The sequence below is a fragment of the Cebus imitator genome, unplaced genomic scaffold (assembly GCF_001604975.1).
Source record: "Cebus imitator isolate Cc_AM_T3 unplaced genomic scaffold, Cebus_imitator-1.0 Scaffold399, whole genome shotgun sequence".
Lineage (NCBI taxonomy): Eukaryota > Metazoa > Chordata > Mammalia > Primates > Cebidae > Cebus > Cebus imitator.
In genome coordinates, this window is record NW_016107714.1 from 1,127,454 (window position 1) to 1,142,897 (window position 15,444).

The window sequence follows — 15,444 nt, forward strand, 5'->3', positions numbered from 1 at the left end:
AAAAAAAAAAAAAAAAAAAAAAAAAGAATAAAGATACAGTGATCAGCATTAGGGCTTTCAAGTTTTGTTTTGTTAGATGGGGATGTGAGTTATGGAATATGGCAGTGAAGATAGGTGACTCCTAAGTTGATACAGATGATCAAAAATGAAAATTCTCTGTTGTCAGCACCCCAGTGAAGTGCCAAGAGGAAAGGCCAAGGTGAAGTTGTGTCAGCGATTCCCTCCAGGTGGTTGCACCCAGCCTGGGTGCCTGCTGCTGCTGCTGGGGTGAAGCTGCATCCCTCTCCCACAGAAGGCTCGAGGCCTTTGCTTCAGGGACACCTGTTCAATGACACCTTTCTTAGCACCTTCATTTCTCAGCCTGTTCATGACTAGTATTACTTTTCAAATCTGAGAAATCAAACTTCAGCTCTAGAGAGAGCCAATCCTTAAATCCATAGCTTTCTAACTTTTCTGTACTTTATCTTCACTGCAAGAAACATATGCATATAAATATTTATATGAAACGAAACAATTTTGGGGACCAGAATTTATTCTTAAACATGATGAAGTTGGGTTTCTTGTCTTCTATTCTTTAAGAAAGTTGCTAGTCAGAACCTACTACATGTTTTTCACATTGCAGTTTGAAAGCCACTGCCTTAAATGATCCTTGGCCCAGTTTGGTTCTAGATGAGCATTTCAATTCTTGCTAGCATGAAATATGTAGTTTCAGGACAGTGTGGGGTGAGAGGTGAGAATCAGAATTACAGGTTCAAATGGGTTTGAATTCAAGCTGTGTGCTTCAGAGCAATTTATTTATGCTGTGACACTCTATTTCCTTATTTGTGAAAAGAGGAAATATCAGGGGATTGGTTTTCTGAGACTTAAGGGAGCATCTGATATGTGACTTTCTCACATGTGCTACAAACACTCCTGCAACCACAAACCACCACTACAAAAGGCACGCTTATTGCCAAATTTACTAAGAAAAGGTGAGTGAGTCTCCCAGGTTCTTAATTTCGGAAGAGATTGGAATCAAGGGAGCAGACGTGAGGGTTCATCCCCATCACCAGGGGCGCTGCATTTTGGAGTGAAGACCAGGCTCTAGCTCTCATACCAGCTCCACTTATCTAATTGTAATCAAAGTCCTGGTAGAAAATGTAGGAGAGGCCAGAAAGTTTCAGGCCATTCTTTTGTGGTGGAGGCCTCCACATCATGGCTTATGGGCTCTCTGTAAAAAGGCAGGGAATGTCAGCAGCCACTGAGCCCTGTGGGGGTAAAATGTTCAATGCCAGTCCTGAAGTACCTGTGCTTCAGAGGTTGTGTGGTCTACACAGTGTGAAGAAACATAGTTGGCACAGTTAAAAGTGCAGTAGACATGAATGGCCCGGGAATGTCTTACTCGATGACTGAATTTGGTGTCAGCCAGAATATATTTAAAAATGGTCTCAATTTGTCTTTTTGCTTCATTCCTAAACAGTTTTAACAAGTTGAAAGAATTCTATAGTGATCATCTATATTTTACTCGGTTTGCTTTATGCTTCCATCTGTCAGTCCATCTTGTTTAAATTGATGTATTACAAAATATAAATTGTATTTTATAATGTATTTTGAGAAATACAGTAAATACTAATACTGAACTCTATTACTATGTATGCTGAAGTTTTAGGGTTGAAATGTGTACTTCAGCATACATAGTAACTAGAGTTCAATATTTGTTGTATTTTCTTTTGATGTAAGATCTACATGCAGTGAAATAAATCTAAGAATATTATCTAATGAGTTGACCAATACAACTGTTTAATACAACCTCCACCAGAAAAGGGAATGCTTATACATTTGGTGGGAATGTAAGTAAGTGCAGCCTTTGTGGAAAACAGTATGGAGATTTCTCCAAGAATTGCTCTCAAAGAACAGTATAGAGATTTCTGAAAGAACTAAAAATAGAACTACCATTCCATCCAGCAATCTTACTGTTGGGTATCTACCCAAAGGAAAAGAAATCATACCAAAAAGATGCCTGCGCTTGTGTGTTTATCACAGTACCATTCACAGTAGCAAAGATGTGGAGTCAGCCTAAATGCCCATCAATGGACAGATGATTGGATAAGGAAAATAGGGTATATATACACAATAGAATACTATTCAGTTTTAAAATAGAAGGAAATCATATATGTTGCAGCATCTTGGATGGAACTGGGAGCTGTTATTTTAAGTGAAACAGCTCCAAGACAGACAAATACTGCATGTTTTCACTTATAAGTGGGAGATAAAAAATGCGTCCACATGGGCATAGAAAGTGGAATGATAGACAGTGGAGGCTTGGAAGGGTGAGGGGTGAGGATAGGAGGGTGGGCGTGTGGATGATGAGAAATTGCTTAATGGATACGATGTATGGTATTCGGGTGATGGATACACTAAAAGCCCTGACTTCACTCACTTTGTGAGTATATCCATCGTACCTCATAAATTTATACAACTAAAAAAAACCTCCATCAAGTTAGAGAACATTACCATCACCCCAGAAAGTTACCTTGAACCTCTTCCCAGTTAATTCCTGTTCCTGACCCCCCAGAGGCAATCACATTCTAATTTTCCACATATATGAGTCTTGCCTGTTTCAGAGCTTCACATAAATCGACTCATACAATATTTGTTTTTTATGTGAGTCTTCTTTTGTCATAATGTGGGATTTATCTGTGTTGTGTCTACGAGTCGTTCAATCCTTTTGGTTGCTGATTCCATAGTATGGTTAGAATCACCTATGATTTGAGTATTGATGGAAACCTGGGCAGTTTCCAGTTTTTGACTATTTGAGTAAAGCTGCTATGAACATTATTGCACAAGCCCTTTTGTGGACATGTTTTTGGTTTCTTGTATAAACAACTAGGAGTGGAATTACTGGGTCATTCATAGAGTTTGGTATCTGTTCAATTTTTAGAAAACTGCCAGACCTTTTCCCCAAATTGTTGAACCATTTATACTCCCACCAATAATGTTTGAGAGCTCTGCCTGCTCCATATCTTCAACAGCATTTGTTGTCTGTATGCCTTTATTTCTCTTTTTGCAGTGGAGAGCTGACTAAAGAAAGCATTCATTTGTATTTGCCAGGAATCACACCATCTTGACTTCTCTGTAGGTAGCCCTAATCTGTGCTATGATCCTGCGTGTGATTGTGGTACTGGCCCTAACACAGCTGTCAGGGGCCCACCACACACATCATAGGGTTCTGGTTTTCAGAGAACAGTTTCATCTTTTTTTTTTTTTTTTTTTTAGGGTCTCCCTTTTTTGCCCAGGCTGGAGTGCAGTGGCACGATCTCGGCTCACTGCAATCTCTGCCTCCTGGGTTCAAGTGATTCTCCTGCCTCAGCCTCCTGAGTAGCTGGGACTACAGGCACGCACGACCACGCCTGGCTAATTTTTGTATTTGTAGTAGAGATGAGGTTTTACCATGTTGGCCAGGCTGGTCTCGAACTCCTGACCTCAGGTTATCTGCCTGCCTTGGCCTCCTGAAGTGCTGAGATTACAGGTGTGAACCTAGCCGACAGTTCCATTTTAAAAGGGAATGCAGGGGCTGGGCCCAGTGGCTCATGCCTGTAATCCCAGCACTTTGGGAGGCCAAGGTGGGTAGATTACTTGAGGTCAGGTGTTCAAAACCAGCCTGGCCAACATGGTGAAATCCCACCTCTACTAAAAATACAAAAAATTAGCTGGGCATGGTGGTGCACACCTGTAATCCCAGCCATTCGGGGGGCTGAGACAGGTGAATCACTCGAATCCGGGAGGTGGAGGTTACAGTGAGCTGAGATTGTACCGCTGAACTCTACCTTGGGCGAAAGATCGATGGAGTGCGACTCCATCTCAAAAAAAAAAAAAAAAAAAAAAAAAAAAAAAAAAAAAAAAAAAAAAAAAAAAAAAAAAGAGGGAATGCAGGAAGAATTGAAGGTGGAGGTCACTTGTGGTCAGATGATGACAGTTGGGATGTAAGCATAGATAGTCCATGGCCATGAGATTTCACACTTTACATTGGCTTGAACTGCTGAACAAAAGTTGCTAGGGCAAATCAGATGATTATCTTTTTAAAGGAATCCTAAATACAAGTTGGCTTTGTGTCATTAAAATAAGAAGCTCAAGTACAACCCAACTGAAAATGTGCCAGCCGCATGTTCTAACTTAGAAATGAAGTATCTTTGAGCTGTGTTTATTACCCTTGTCTTGGCAAGATCGTTTGGATCTAACTATGCCTTATAAGGCAGAGTGAGGGTAAGGCAGTGTCAAATCGATCATTTGACTCTTCATCTCTGAATTGTGAATTATTTTCACAGGTAAGTATACTTCCATCCTCTAGCCAGACTTAACCCTCTAGAGAGTGGGGAACCATGATGCTGATGGTGATGGTGATAAACATTGTAGATAAATTTTTTGTAGCAGAGACAGGGTTTTCCCATGTTGGCCAGGCTGGTGTCGAACTCCTGACCTCAGGTGATCCACCAGCCTCGGCCTCCCAAAGTGCTGGGATTACAGGCATGAGCCACCACGCCCGGCCTACAGATGTCTTAAGTGCCAGGTACCGTACTAAACGGTGTGTTTGAGCTATTTCATCAGTTCTTAAAGTCATCCAATGGTGGGAACACTGAACTTCATTTTACAGAAAAAGAAAATAGATTTGGAGCAATTAGGCAACTTGCCCAAAGTCACATAGTGAGCAGGTGGCAGCATTGGGATTGGAACTCAGCTAGCCGAATTGCCAGTGCCTGGGCCTTTAAGCACGCCACCAGTGGCACATTTTGTGTTTATGTGCCTTCCACGCTGCTAGCATAATGCATGGATTCTTCTTACTAACCCAGGCCTAGCTGTTCAGTTCACTCAACAGACCTCTCCAAGCCTTGGTCCTCTGTGCAGCAGCAGTGTGCTAAGCTGCCTCGTGCCCTGCCTTTGAAGAGAGAAAGTTGTGCTGGGGAGATAAGGCCCATGCAGACAAAACAATTAGAGATATCGGGCCATAGAATGCAAACAAATGATATGATAAAGGGAGACCAGGCTGGTGATAGGTTGCATAGAAAGCTGGTCAAACCTGAAAGAAGCCCTTATCTTGGTTGCTCTGCATTATATTAACAACTATACAGCAGAGACATACATCAAGAGCTAGCACACAGCAAGTTAATTTGTGAACTTATATAGTCCAGGCAATATAAATTGAAGATTGTACTGATAACCTCAGTATAAGCAGGTGGTGTTTATGTTGTCAGGCGTCGTGCCAAACACCTTACACTTCATTGCATTGAATCTTGATAAAGTGCGTGTGCGTGCGTGTGTGTGTGTGTGTGTGTGTGTGTGTGTGTGTGTATGTTTCCCTGTGTTCTTGTTCTGGGTTGTGAAGGGGAGGTGCTGGCTAGAAGGAGGTTATTGTTACTGTTACCCATTTTTAAAACAGATGATGAAATCCGAGTATCAGATTTCCTAATAAATTTCACAAAGGCACATGGCTGATACATGTTAGAGTGGGATTTGAACCCAGGTCTGCCTGCCTGAAAAGCTGAACATGCTCAAACCTTACACAATACTGAAATATAATCATGTTTTAACCCTTTGAAGAGTGGTTTCACTTCTGTGGGGCTAATTACATCTCTCTGTGACTAGCATGTATTTTGAGCTTAAGAAACATTTCCCAGGTAAAAGGAGCACCAGAGTGGTGCTTTCCAAAGGGTATCCTAGAAGCTTTGGGGTGCTGGTCATGTGCTTTATGTGTTCCACACCCTTCCCTTCAGTTGAAGCAGCTCTGTTTTTCTCTATTTTACATTGTGGCATTTGGCCCATCAGTTTTGTTTGGAAATAAACATTCTGCTGCTTAAAATGGTTTGAAAACAAATGATGTAGAAGATCAGATCACTCCCTTCCTAGTCTGTACCAGACACCAGTATTAACTGTGATTCATTGCCTTTAATGACACGGAGTAGCCGGGCGCGGTGGCTCACGCCTGTAATCCCAGGACTTTGGGAGGCTGAGGCGGGTGGATAACAAGGTCAAGAGATCGAGACCATTCTAATCAACATGGTGAAACCCCATCTCTACTAAAAATACAAAAAATTAGCTGGGCGTGGTGGCACGTGCCTGTAATCCCAGCTACTCAGAAGGCTGAGGCAGGAGAATTGCCTGAACCCGGGAAGAGGAGGTTGCAGTGAGCCGGGATTGCGCCATTGCACTCCAGCCTGGGTAATAAGAGCGAAACTCCATCTCCAGGGGAAAAAAAAAAAAAAAAAGATACAGAGTATTGAATACTTCTGTATGGCTGAGCTCTTGAATGGTGGCTGGTGTTGCATTGTAATGGAGTAACTGGAATCCTGGGGCTTAAAAAGAGGCTGCCAGGTGTGGTAGTGACCATGGTGATTCCAGGTACATGGAAAATATGTGCCTGGAGACCTGTATCTTGCTGCATTACCTGGTTAGGACTTGGAGATGTATCTTTTCGGTCCTCATTTCATTTGGAGCACATGTCATGCATTCTCGGAGCAGTCCACTGTTGTGTGCTAGCAGGTGCTTGAAAACTAAAGGAAAAAACGAGATCCCCTCAACCCAGAGTCACCCCATAGAGGAAGATTGGAATGTTCAGCGTAGTTACCTGGGGCCACTGGAAATGCTTTTGCAGGGCAGGAAGGGCAGGTCCCTTTAGGGGCATTAAGTTATAAATATAGGGCTGGTTCAGGAACTGAATGTGAAAGTATGCTTGTGTGTCTTTGACCCACCTCCAAGTTTAAGGCTGCATGCCTCAGGCGTTGAGTGACAAGGAAGAGCTGCAGGCTCTATGGTTGGATCAAATACAGTCCAGTGTTCTGATTTGCCTGAGCCTCTCCCTGTTTCGGCATTGAAAGTCCTATATCATAGGAAACCCCTCCATCCTGGGCAAACTGGGATGGTTGGCCACCCTACATGGCCCTGGAGCCCATGCTCTCGCTGCTGCTCAGCTCAACTGTGGCAGCAGCCCTGAAGCTGCCTACCTTGTGCTAGCCCTGTCCACCACAGTGCCGCTAAAGTCACTAAAGCCCTTTTGAAAACACAAATCTGACTTTCTTAAGAACCAAAGAAAGTCCTTGGCAATGGTATTTGCTGTGCGGTTATAGCCATGTCACGTGAGCCCTATGTTGTAGCCACTCTGGACGTGCCATTTTTTGGCACTCACAAATTAGTACCAACTTGTAGTTATACCAAATCTCTGTCCTGCCTTACTGGACACTGGAACATGCCATGAACCTCCACAGCCTTGACAGGGAGAAAGGGAACAAGTACCATGATAGGATTCTTTTTTTTTTTTTTTTGGAGACAGAGTCCGGCTCTATTGCCCAGGCTGGGGTACAGCAGTGGTGAGATCTCAGCTCACTGCAACCTCCACCTCCTGGGTTCCAGTGATTCTTCTGCCTCAACCTCCTAAGTAGATGGGATTACAGGCCTACACCACCATACCCAGCTAATTTTTGTATTTTTTGTAGAGATGGGGTTTCACCATGTTGGCCTCAAATTCCTGACCTCAAGTAATCCATCCGCCTTGGCCTCCCAAAGTGCTAGGATTACAGGTGTGAGCCACCGCACTCGGCCTATATATTTCTATATGTTCGGGAGACGTCGGCAATATGAATCCTGTTCTACGGGTGAGGTGACGTGCTCAGAGAGTCCTGTGATGTGCCCACACCACACAGGTAGTGAAGCACTGAGCTGGAATTCAAAATCAGGTCTGCCCACCTGTCTGAGGTCCAGTGCCTAACCGCTGCTCTGTGGGGTCCTGTCATGGGTGGGCATTTGGAGAGAGGGGCTGTCTCAGGATTGCCGAGTCACAGTGCTGGGCCTGCCTCGGAAGGAATGCAGTCCTTGGCTATGGTGGTTGTGGTTTTGCATGTATGTGGAAGAGAGCTGCAGGGAGGAGGGTTATTGGGGAATGTGTGTTCCAGAGGAGTCCTGTAAGCAACGAAAGAGAGGACCTCCTTCCTGGGAATAGGGTCATCAGCAATACTTTATTATTCGTGTTTTCCCTTCAGTCCATCAGAAAATCCTGCACAGCCCCCATTCTTGGTGGAGCTGTGCCCTCCCGTGAATCCAGCTGGGCTGTCCTCGGATGATGACCGGGGCAGCCTCGCCACCTCAGACCCCTGTGGTCACTGATTCAGCGGATCGCATGTGTCCTGGACTTGAGAGTGCTGATGAGGCAGTTCATCTCTGATATCCCTTTTATCCCTCATGACAGCCACCATGTTGCGTTTCCTAGAATCTGGCTAAGTTCCCACTACCAGGGAAGGCTCAGAGCTGGAGTGTCTGGAAAAGTTACCCATGACCATGAGGCAGGGAGGCTAACCCCAGGTAAGGGCATTGTTGCTGTAGCTGGTGGTGGGGCCACATCTAGTCGCTGGGCAGGGAATGGAAAATTAGCGCCCCTAAGGAGAAATTCTGCGGTCACTGAAACTGATCCCAGTGACTTTTCTTGGGTAGGTTTCTGCAATCCCTTCTGCTGTCGTTGGCCTGGGAGACTCAAGGGTGGGTATGGGACAGGGTCTGCAGAGAGCCCGGAGAGAAAGTATCTAGCACTTAGTGAGTGTGTCCTGCTCCACACTTGGTCCTGCTCCACACTTGTGTGTCTAGGTTTTCCTCTCACAGCAACCCAATGAGATGCGATGTTCCCATTTTAGAGACCAGGCAGCTGAGGCTCAGAGGCTCAGGAACTTGCCTCCTGGACCGCAGGTGATGTGGGCTCCAGAGCCAGTCTCTGTGTGTCATGCCGCCTGGCACTGCTAGTTGTGTGCTTTCTGGTGGATGCTGTCCACCCTTTTCCCCCTTGGGACCCTAGGGGCTGTGGGTGGTGGTTTCAGGTAGCTGGGCAGATGTGGCTTTTCTCAAGGGCTAAGTGCTAGAGGTGCTGAGTGGACTCGGGTGTAAAACAAACATTCTTGGGTCATTGAGTCAGAGCATCTCCCTGACCTCTGACCTGTTCTGCCTCATTTCAGTGCCGTTCTCCCACTGGGAAGGGGCTGAATGTTGACAAACATGCCAATAAGTGACCCCCCTGGGAAATTGCCTTGTATCCTTTGAGAAGGTTGTGGCAGGGAGCAGAAGACTGCAATGCTGCTTGTGGTTGGGGTGGCCAGCTGGGGATGTGCCTTGTCTGTCCCACCAGCCCTGCTCCGCTGTAGGCTCCGCGCCTCTTCAGCACTTTCATTCTGTGCCACACAATGGGGCCTTTCCCTATAGCTGGTGTTGTCACCCAGCATCTGGATGTTTCCTGTCCACACTGCTGCTTCCTGGAGGGTAGGAAGTGCGCCTTCCCAGTGACACATGACAGTCTTCACCCATTTGTGTCTGTGTCTCCTTTCCAAAGTCTCACTCGCCGTCTCCTGTTCCCTCACAGCTCTTCTATGGCTTAAGTGGCCTGACTCTTGTACACGCATTCTCTTGTATTGTAATAAGCCTGAGATCCATTTTTGGGGCACTTGCTTGGCTTATTCATCAGGCCTCTTAGTTTATAGTGAGTTAGACCTCACTCCACTCCAACACATGACCCCACTGATCTTGCTGCATGACATGGCCCTCATAATATGCAAACATTAGAAAGTATATTTGTAACTGCCATCACAATATGCAAACATTATATGCAAACATTAGAAAGTAAATTTAGTACTGCTGTCACAATTTGGTGTTCTGGGAGTATGAGGAACAGGATGGACCCCTGGCCTGGGGCTTGCTTGAAAGCATTGAGGAGATAATCAGCTCTCAGGAGAGGGTGAGCACATCGTTGGATGTGAAACTGCCTTATTGTTGATTGAATCATAAAAGTAATGTATACGCGATGGAATACTACTCAGCCATAAAAAGGAATAAATTAATGGCATTCGTAGCAACCTGAATGGGATTGGAGACCATTATTCTAAGTGAACTAACTCAGGAATGAAAAACCAAACATTGTATGTTCTCACTCGTAAGTGGGAGCTAAGCTATGAGGATGCAAAGCCATGAGAATAATACAGAGGACTCGGGGGAAAGGATGGGAAGAGAGTGAGGGATTAAAAAAACAACCTGTGAGTTTCCAGTTGTAATAAAGCTTTGAGAATTAAACTACAACAAAAAAGTAATGTAAAGGTGTATAGCATTAAATCAGACAATGTATAAATGTAGAGATAAGTGAATCCCACTGGCCACCCCTTACCCACAGATAATCCTGGAGGGACTTGGAGTTTTAAGTCTTGGTTGGTTCCTGGAAGAGTTTGACTTTGTTCTCTTGCCCAAAATTAATAGTGGCCTTTCTCTTCTCTGCAGAACACGGAGAGTTCCTGGCTCTGGACCTTGGAGGGACCAACTTCCGTGTGCTTCGGGTGAAAGTAACCGACAATGGGCTCCAGAAGGTAGAGATGGAGAACCAGATCTATGCCATCCCCGAGGACATCATGCGAGGCAGTGGCACCCAGGTATGACCCTTCTCTCGGGGCAGCCCCTGGTGACAAAAAACTTCCTTGGGCTGTTCTTTCTGCACCTTCTCCAGTCGCTCTCAGCGTGTGGATAGACAGACATCCAAGACACTCCTGGATGCCAGCACAGTTGTAAGGGATCCCTCTCGGCTGGAACTCGGGCTGCTTGGTTGTGTTTTATACCTAATGTGTACTCAGTATTAAAAGCAGTGACTGGAGAGGAAGCATGAAATCCAAGTAAGACGCTGTTCCAGTGTTGTCACATCGCAGGCCTCAGGGCTTGGAAGAGGTCGAGCCCTCTGACTCCTGGTCTGTTGTTCTCTCTCTCACACGAAGCTCCCTCCTGGGAAAGGAATTTCTGACCATGAGTAGAACATGCGGGGAAGATACTTTTAGAGTCATAATTTGTCTTTGGGGGTGGCCTTGAGGTAAACTGGCTTTCATTGTTGTAACGCTGGGGTTGGAGAAGGGAGGCTGCATACTGAGGACTGTGGGCATTTGAGCGCTACCGAAGGTGTCACGTGACTCCAGTATAACATCAGGAGGGACACAGGGTAGACGCCCTTCCACTGCCTCTCCTGTGCCTGCACCAAGCTGAGGTATTAAAGAGGTTGGGCCCTGTCACTCAGGCACTCTAGCTATGTGATTCTGGGCAAGTGATATGGCTTGGCATTCATCTGTAAAAAGGGATGGTAGTATGTGGTTTGTGGTGTAGATTAGAGGAGATGATGCCTGTTAAGTATTTGGCATAATGCTGGTGCATAATCTAGTGCTCTTACTGTTTTTTCACAGGGGCTTTTATCTTTTTATCTAATTGCTTCTTGTGCTATCACTTTCTGTGGCTAGTAATTGCACTGTTCCCTGTTGTGGGGGTTGTGGTTGCCTTTTCTTCCAATTGCCTCAGTCTCCTGCCTTAGGCCCCATCCCCCAGATTACAAATATTTAAGAACCAAGTAAACAAACAAACAAAAAAAACAAAATCACACCTGAAGTTTGGCTGTGATTATCTAAAAGACTTTGTGATGATGATGTGTTGCGTGGATTTTTAAGTTGCGTGAGAAGAACACCCTCTCTGTTGCTCACACTTTGACAACATGCAGGGCCCAGGCACCTGGCAGTCCCTGCAGTGTCATCCCTAAAGCCTGGCAAGGACAATGAAGTGTGTCTCTGCCAATTGAGAAGAATTCATTTTGAACGTTCAAGATGTGAGTGAAGTTTTTCTTGAAAAACTTAACCTTAAACTCACTCAGACCACCTGGTTCGAGGGTATCAAGAAAGTCTACTGTCCATGCAATAAATAAGCAAAACATTTTAGTTCAGATTTAAAAACAATGACAACAATTATGAGACCCACCTCAAAGAACATTAAAACTGTTAGGATATTAGAAAGATTTTGAATAAGCAGAAAAAATGTTATCTACAAATGAAACAGAAAACTAGAAGAAAATATAAGTATCTGTTTGATCCTAAGGAATGGAAAGAAGACTGTGTGCCTAAAAGCAGCAGAAAACACTGGGAAAAAGACTGGAAGTTCATTGTGGCTATTTTAGTGGTGAAATTACTGGTGCTATTTTTCCTACATTTTCCCCTTTTTTGGTATTCGGTATCAGTATTTTACTTAAAGGAAAACAAGTGGATTGTAAAAATAATTTAGTTGAAACTAAGAACAAATCTTGAAACCCCAAACTTGCAAATGTCTTTGAAGAATTGCGAACCTGGGCAGTGGCAGTCCCTGGGTAAAGTCTGTCTTCTGGCACATTAATTTCTCCTGAAGAGCAGTGGATTGCAAACCTGAATAGCAGCCACTTAAGATTTTAAAAGTATATCTCATGGAAAGGGAAGTGAGCAGATTTTCAGAGCAGTACGGAAAAGGAAACTGTTTTAACTCATAACATGATGCCCTTTGAGCCTTTTTTATGACAGGAAGGTGTTAGCTTTTTCTCAACATCTTACCCTTAGTTCCTCCTCAAAGAGAAAATGAGATAGTCTTCCAGTTCAAGGAAGCAATGTCTCCTCTTCCCACTTGAGAAAAGGTGTAGGTTCTTTGAACCCGGCACTAGCCAGTGGAACTTCTTGCAGCGATGGAACCGTTCTCTGTCTTCCCTGTGTAGTATGATAGCCGCTGACCCTGTGACATCGAGCCCTTAAAATGTGGCTGGTATGACTGGGAACTGAATTTTTAAGTTTTTTTTCTTTTCTCTTCTTTTTTTCGAGGCAGTCTCACTCTGTCACCCAAGCTAGAGTGCAGTGGCACTATCGTGGCTCACTGCAACATCTGCCCCCCAGGTTCAAGCGATTCTCCTTCCTCAGCCTCCTTTGTAGCTGGGACTACAGGTGTGCGCCACCAGGCCTGGTTAACTTTTCGAATTTTTAGTAGAGATGGCTAAGTTTTTGAATCACCATGTTGGCCTTGAACTTCTGACCTCAAGTGATCTGTCCACCTTGGCCTCCCAAAGTGCTGGGATTACATGCAGGAGCCACTGCACTGGCCTGTTTTAAAAATTCTAATTAATTGACATAGCCACAGATGGTCAGTGGCTACTGTAATGGGCAGGCAGTATTTAATGCTCCTTCATGGTCTATTTTTCTCTACCTACCTATGTTGGGAGGGCAATTGGAAATAAAGCAGTGATCAGAGCTGGGGGAGGAGAAACCATTTTGCTTTTCCTCCTTTTAACCCCCGCCTCCAATCTTTGATGATTGGTTTTATCTCTTTGCACAACTTCTGCAACTCCCAAAACTCCCGCAACTCCCCCCTTCTTTTTTTTTTTTGGATAAACACTATTTGTATTAAAGATCATTTTGACTAGAGTACCAGGAAAAGAAGGTGCTGGGAATTTAATATACGTATCATATAATTCATCTCCAGTCAGTTTCCCAACAGAACAGAATTTGCTGAATATTTCCCTATTTCCATGTTAAAATACTTGAATTCTGTTCAAGGGAGTTGTCTCACCTGCACTGGCCATCCTCATGGCAAGAGAGCCTTGGCCTCCCAAGCCTTTGCTCTTTGAGAATGTTTTTGTTTGGAGGTTAAAGGTTCAGCCTCAGCTGTTGTTAACTTTGCATGGGATCAGACAGAGGGACAGACAGAATGGATGCAGGAAGCTTAGTTAGATCCAGCCATCTTCCAGATTGGGGTGGCCTTGTCTTCCTGGGACCCCGCCGCTGACCATACCCTAGGCATCAGGAGAGCCAATAGGTCTGTCAGCTTCCCTCCTCCAACCTCTCAGTTCCTTTATAAATGCAAATACTTTGTGTGGTTTGGCATAGTGTTTCTCAAGCTACTGTTCCTGGATCACCTGGAGGGCGGAGGCCTTGCTGACAGATGGCTGGGCCCCACCCCACAGTTTCCTCTATCATCGATCAGCGGACCCTAGAATGTGCATTTCTATCATGTTCCCAGGTGATAGGGCTGAGGTTTCTGCTCCAGGAGCACACTTTGTAAAACCATAGTTTAGTGGAATCTTCTTGTTCCTTCCTGGATAGGAAAAGGATAGTTGTCCTCTGACTCATCTTGGCTTTTAGATTTTGTTACTTGGTGAACCTGGAATCTGCCCAGCCTCTTTGGCCTCTGCTTACTTTTTATACCAGAATGCCTCTGGTCTCAGCCCTTAAAACCTAGAAGGTCAGCAACTTCTCTTTGAGGGTGTAGGGTGGGCAAGAAGGAAGCCAGGGGATTGTGGGTTTTGGGGCTGATTGAAAGCCTGGCCTATTGTGAATACAGCTTTTCTAAGGCTTAGGAGCTCTGGGTTCTGCACAGTGAGTGTGTGTGGTCATGGCTCTGAGGCTGCTCACCCACAAAACCCTACTTATTTCTCAGCGCTCTTCATGGACTCACTGGATATTCCGTTTAGAAAGTTAGAAAACAAGGATAACTTCTTTGAATTGCCCTCAGGTGATTAGTTTTCTAGAATGGGGAAAAAATATAAAAATTACTTGTTTTTGTTAAGTTGGTTCATAGAATGCCAACAGAGAATGTTGTCCCCGCAAGCCACTCCCTGCCCCATCACCAGAGATAGGGATGCTAAAATACTTCTTGGCAGCAAGATGGGCTGGCCTTTCTGGTAAGATCATCAACTGGGCATCTATGTCAATGGAGCTCTGATGGGATCACCAAAGCATGTTCTGTTCCCCAGGCATGCAGTGACTTTTTGATTAATGTTGGCCATGATTTCCCCTCCCTCACAGGGTTATCGTGACAGCAGTTTAGATAAATGGCTTAAGTAGAGGACAATATTTAGTAGGCAATAATAATGTTAAGCCTTTATATGTATTGACTCATGTCCTCCTTTTTGTAACTCCATGAGGACAGGTCCAGTTATAATTCCCATTTTGTAGATGAGCAAATGAAGATATCAGAGGAGATATGGGTTTTGCACACATTCAGCTAGTTACTTGCTGAGCCAGAAGTGCATGCCCTTAATCTCCATGCTCTTCTATCTTTCTGCTTACCACTCTGTGTTGTGTGTCCTTAGCTGTTTGACCACATTGCTGAATGCCTGGCTAACTTCATGGATAAGCTACAAATCAAAGACAAGAAGCTCCCATTGGGTTTTACCTTCTCGTTCCCTTGCCACCAGACTAAACTAGATGAGGTAAGATGGGCTCTTCACCACTTTTGTGCTTCACTCTTGGGGCTGGGAGGGCTGAGAGGACTTCTGAGCCACCTGCTATGGTATTGGTGGTAGTACTGGGGGATTGTGCAGATGAAGTTCTGCCTTTCTGGGTAAATGTGTGTGTCAGTGTGTGGAATGGTGAAGAAATATTTGGGGGGTTGAGAGCGCTCTTTGTCACCCTCTCTCCCACACACATTGCACAGTGTCCTTGTCCCATCCAGGGAAACAGGAATGAGAAAGCAGGAACTCCTTGATCTCAAATGTTGTGATAAAGGCCCTTGGAAGAAAGATGCTTGGAGAGTTAATGATGTAAGGACACAAGAACAGTCATGTATTGCTTAACAATGCGGATATGTTCTGAGAAATGCTTTATTAAGCGATTTCCCTGATATATAAACGTCATA

General features: G+C 44.7%; 1 protein-coding gene across 1 annotated transcript in view; it reads left to right on the forward strand.

The window, feature by feature from the left end:
- The window catches only part of HK2 (hexokinase 2), a 59,068-nt gene that overhangs the window by 22,536 nt on the left and 21,088 nt on the right, over nt 1–15,444 (forward strand). Inside the window, exons 3-4 of the mRNA XM_017508770.2 lie at nt 10,273–10,421; nt 14,900–15,019. Coding sequence (XP_017364259.1) covers nt 10,273–10,421; nt 14,900–15,019 — 269 coding nt within the window. The remainder of the gene's footprint in view (nt 1–10,272; nt 10,422–14,899; nt 15,020–15,444) is intronic.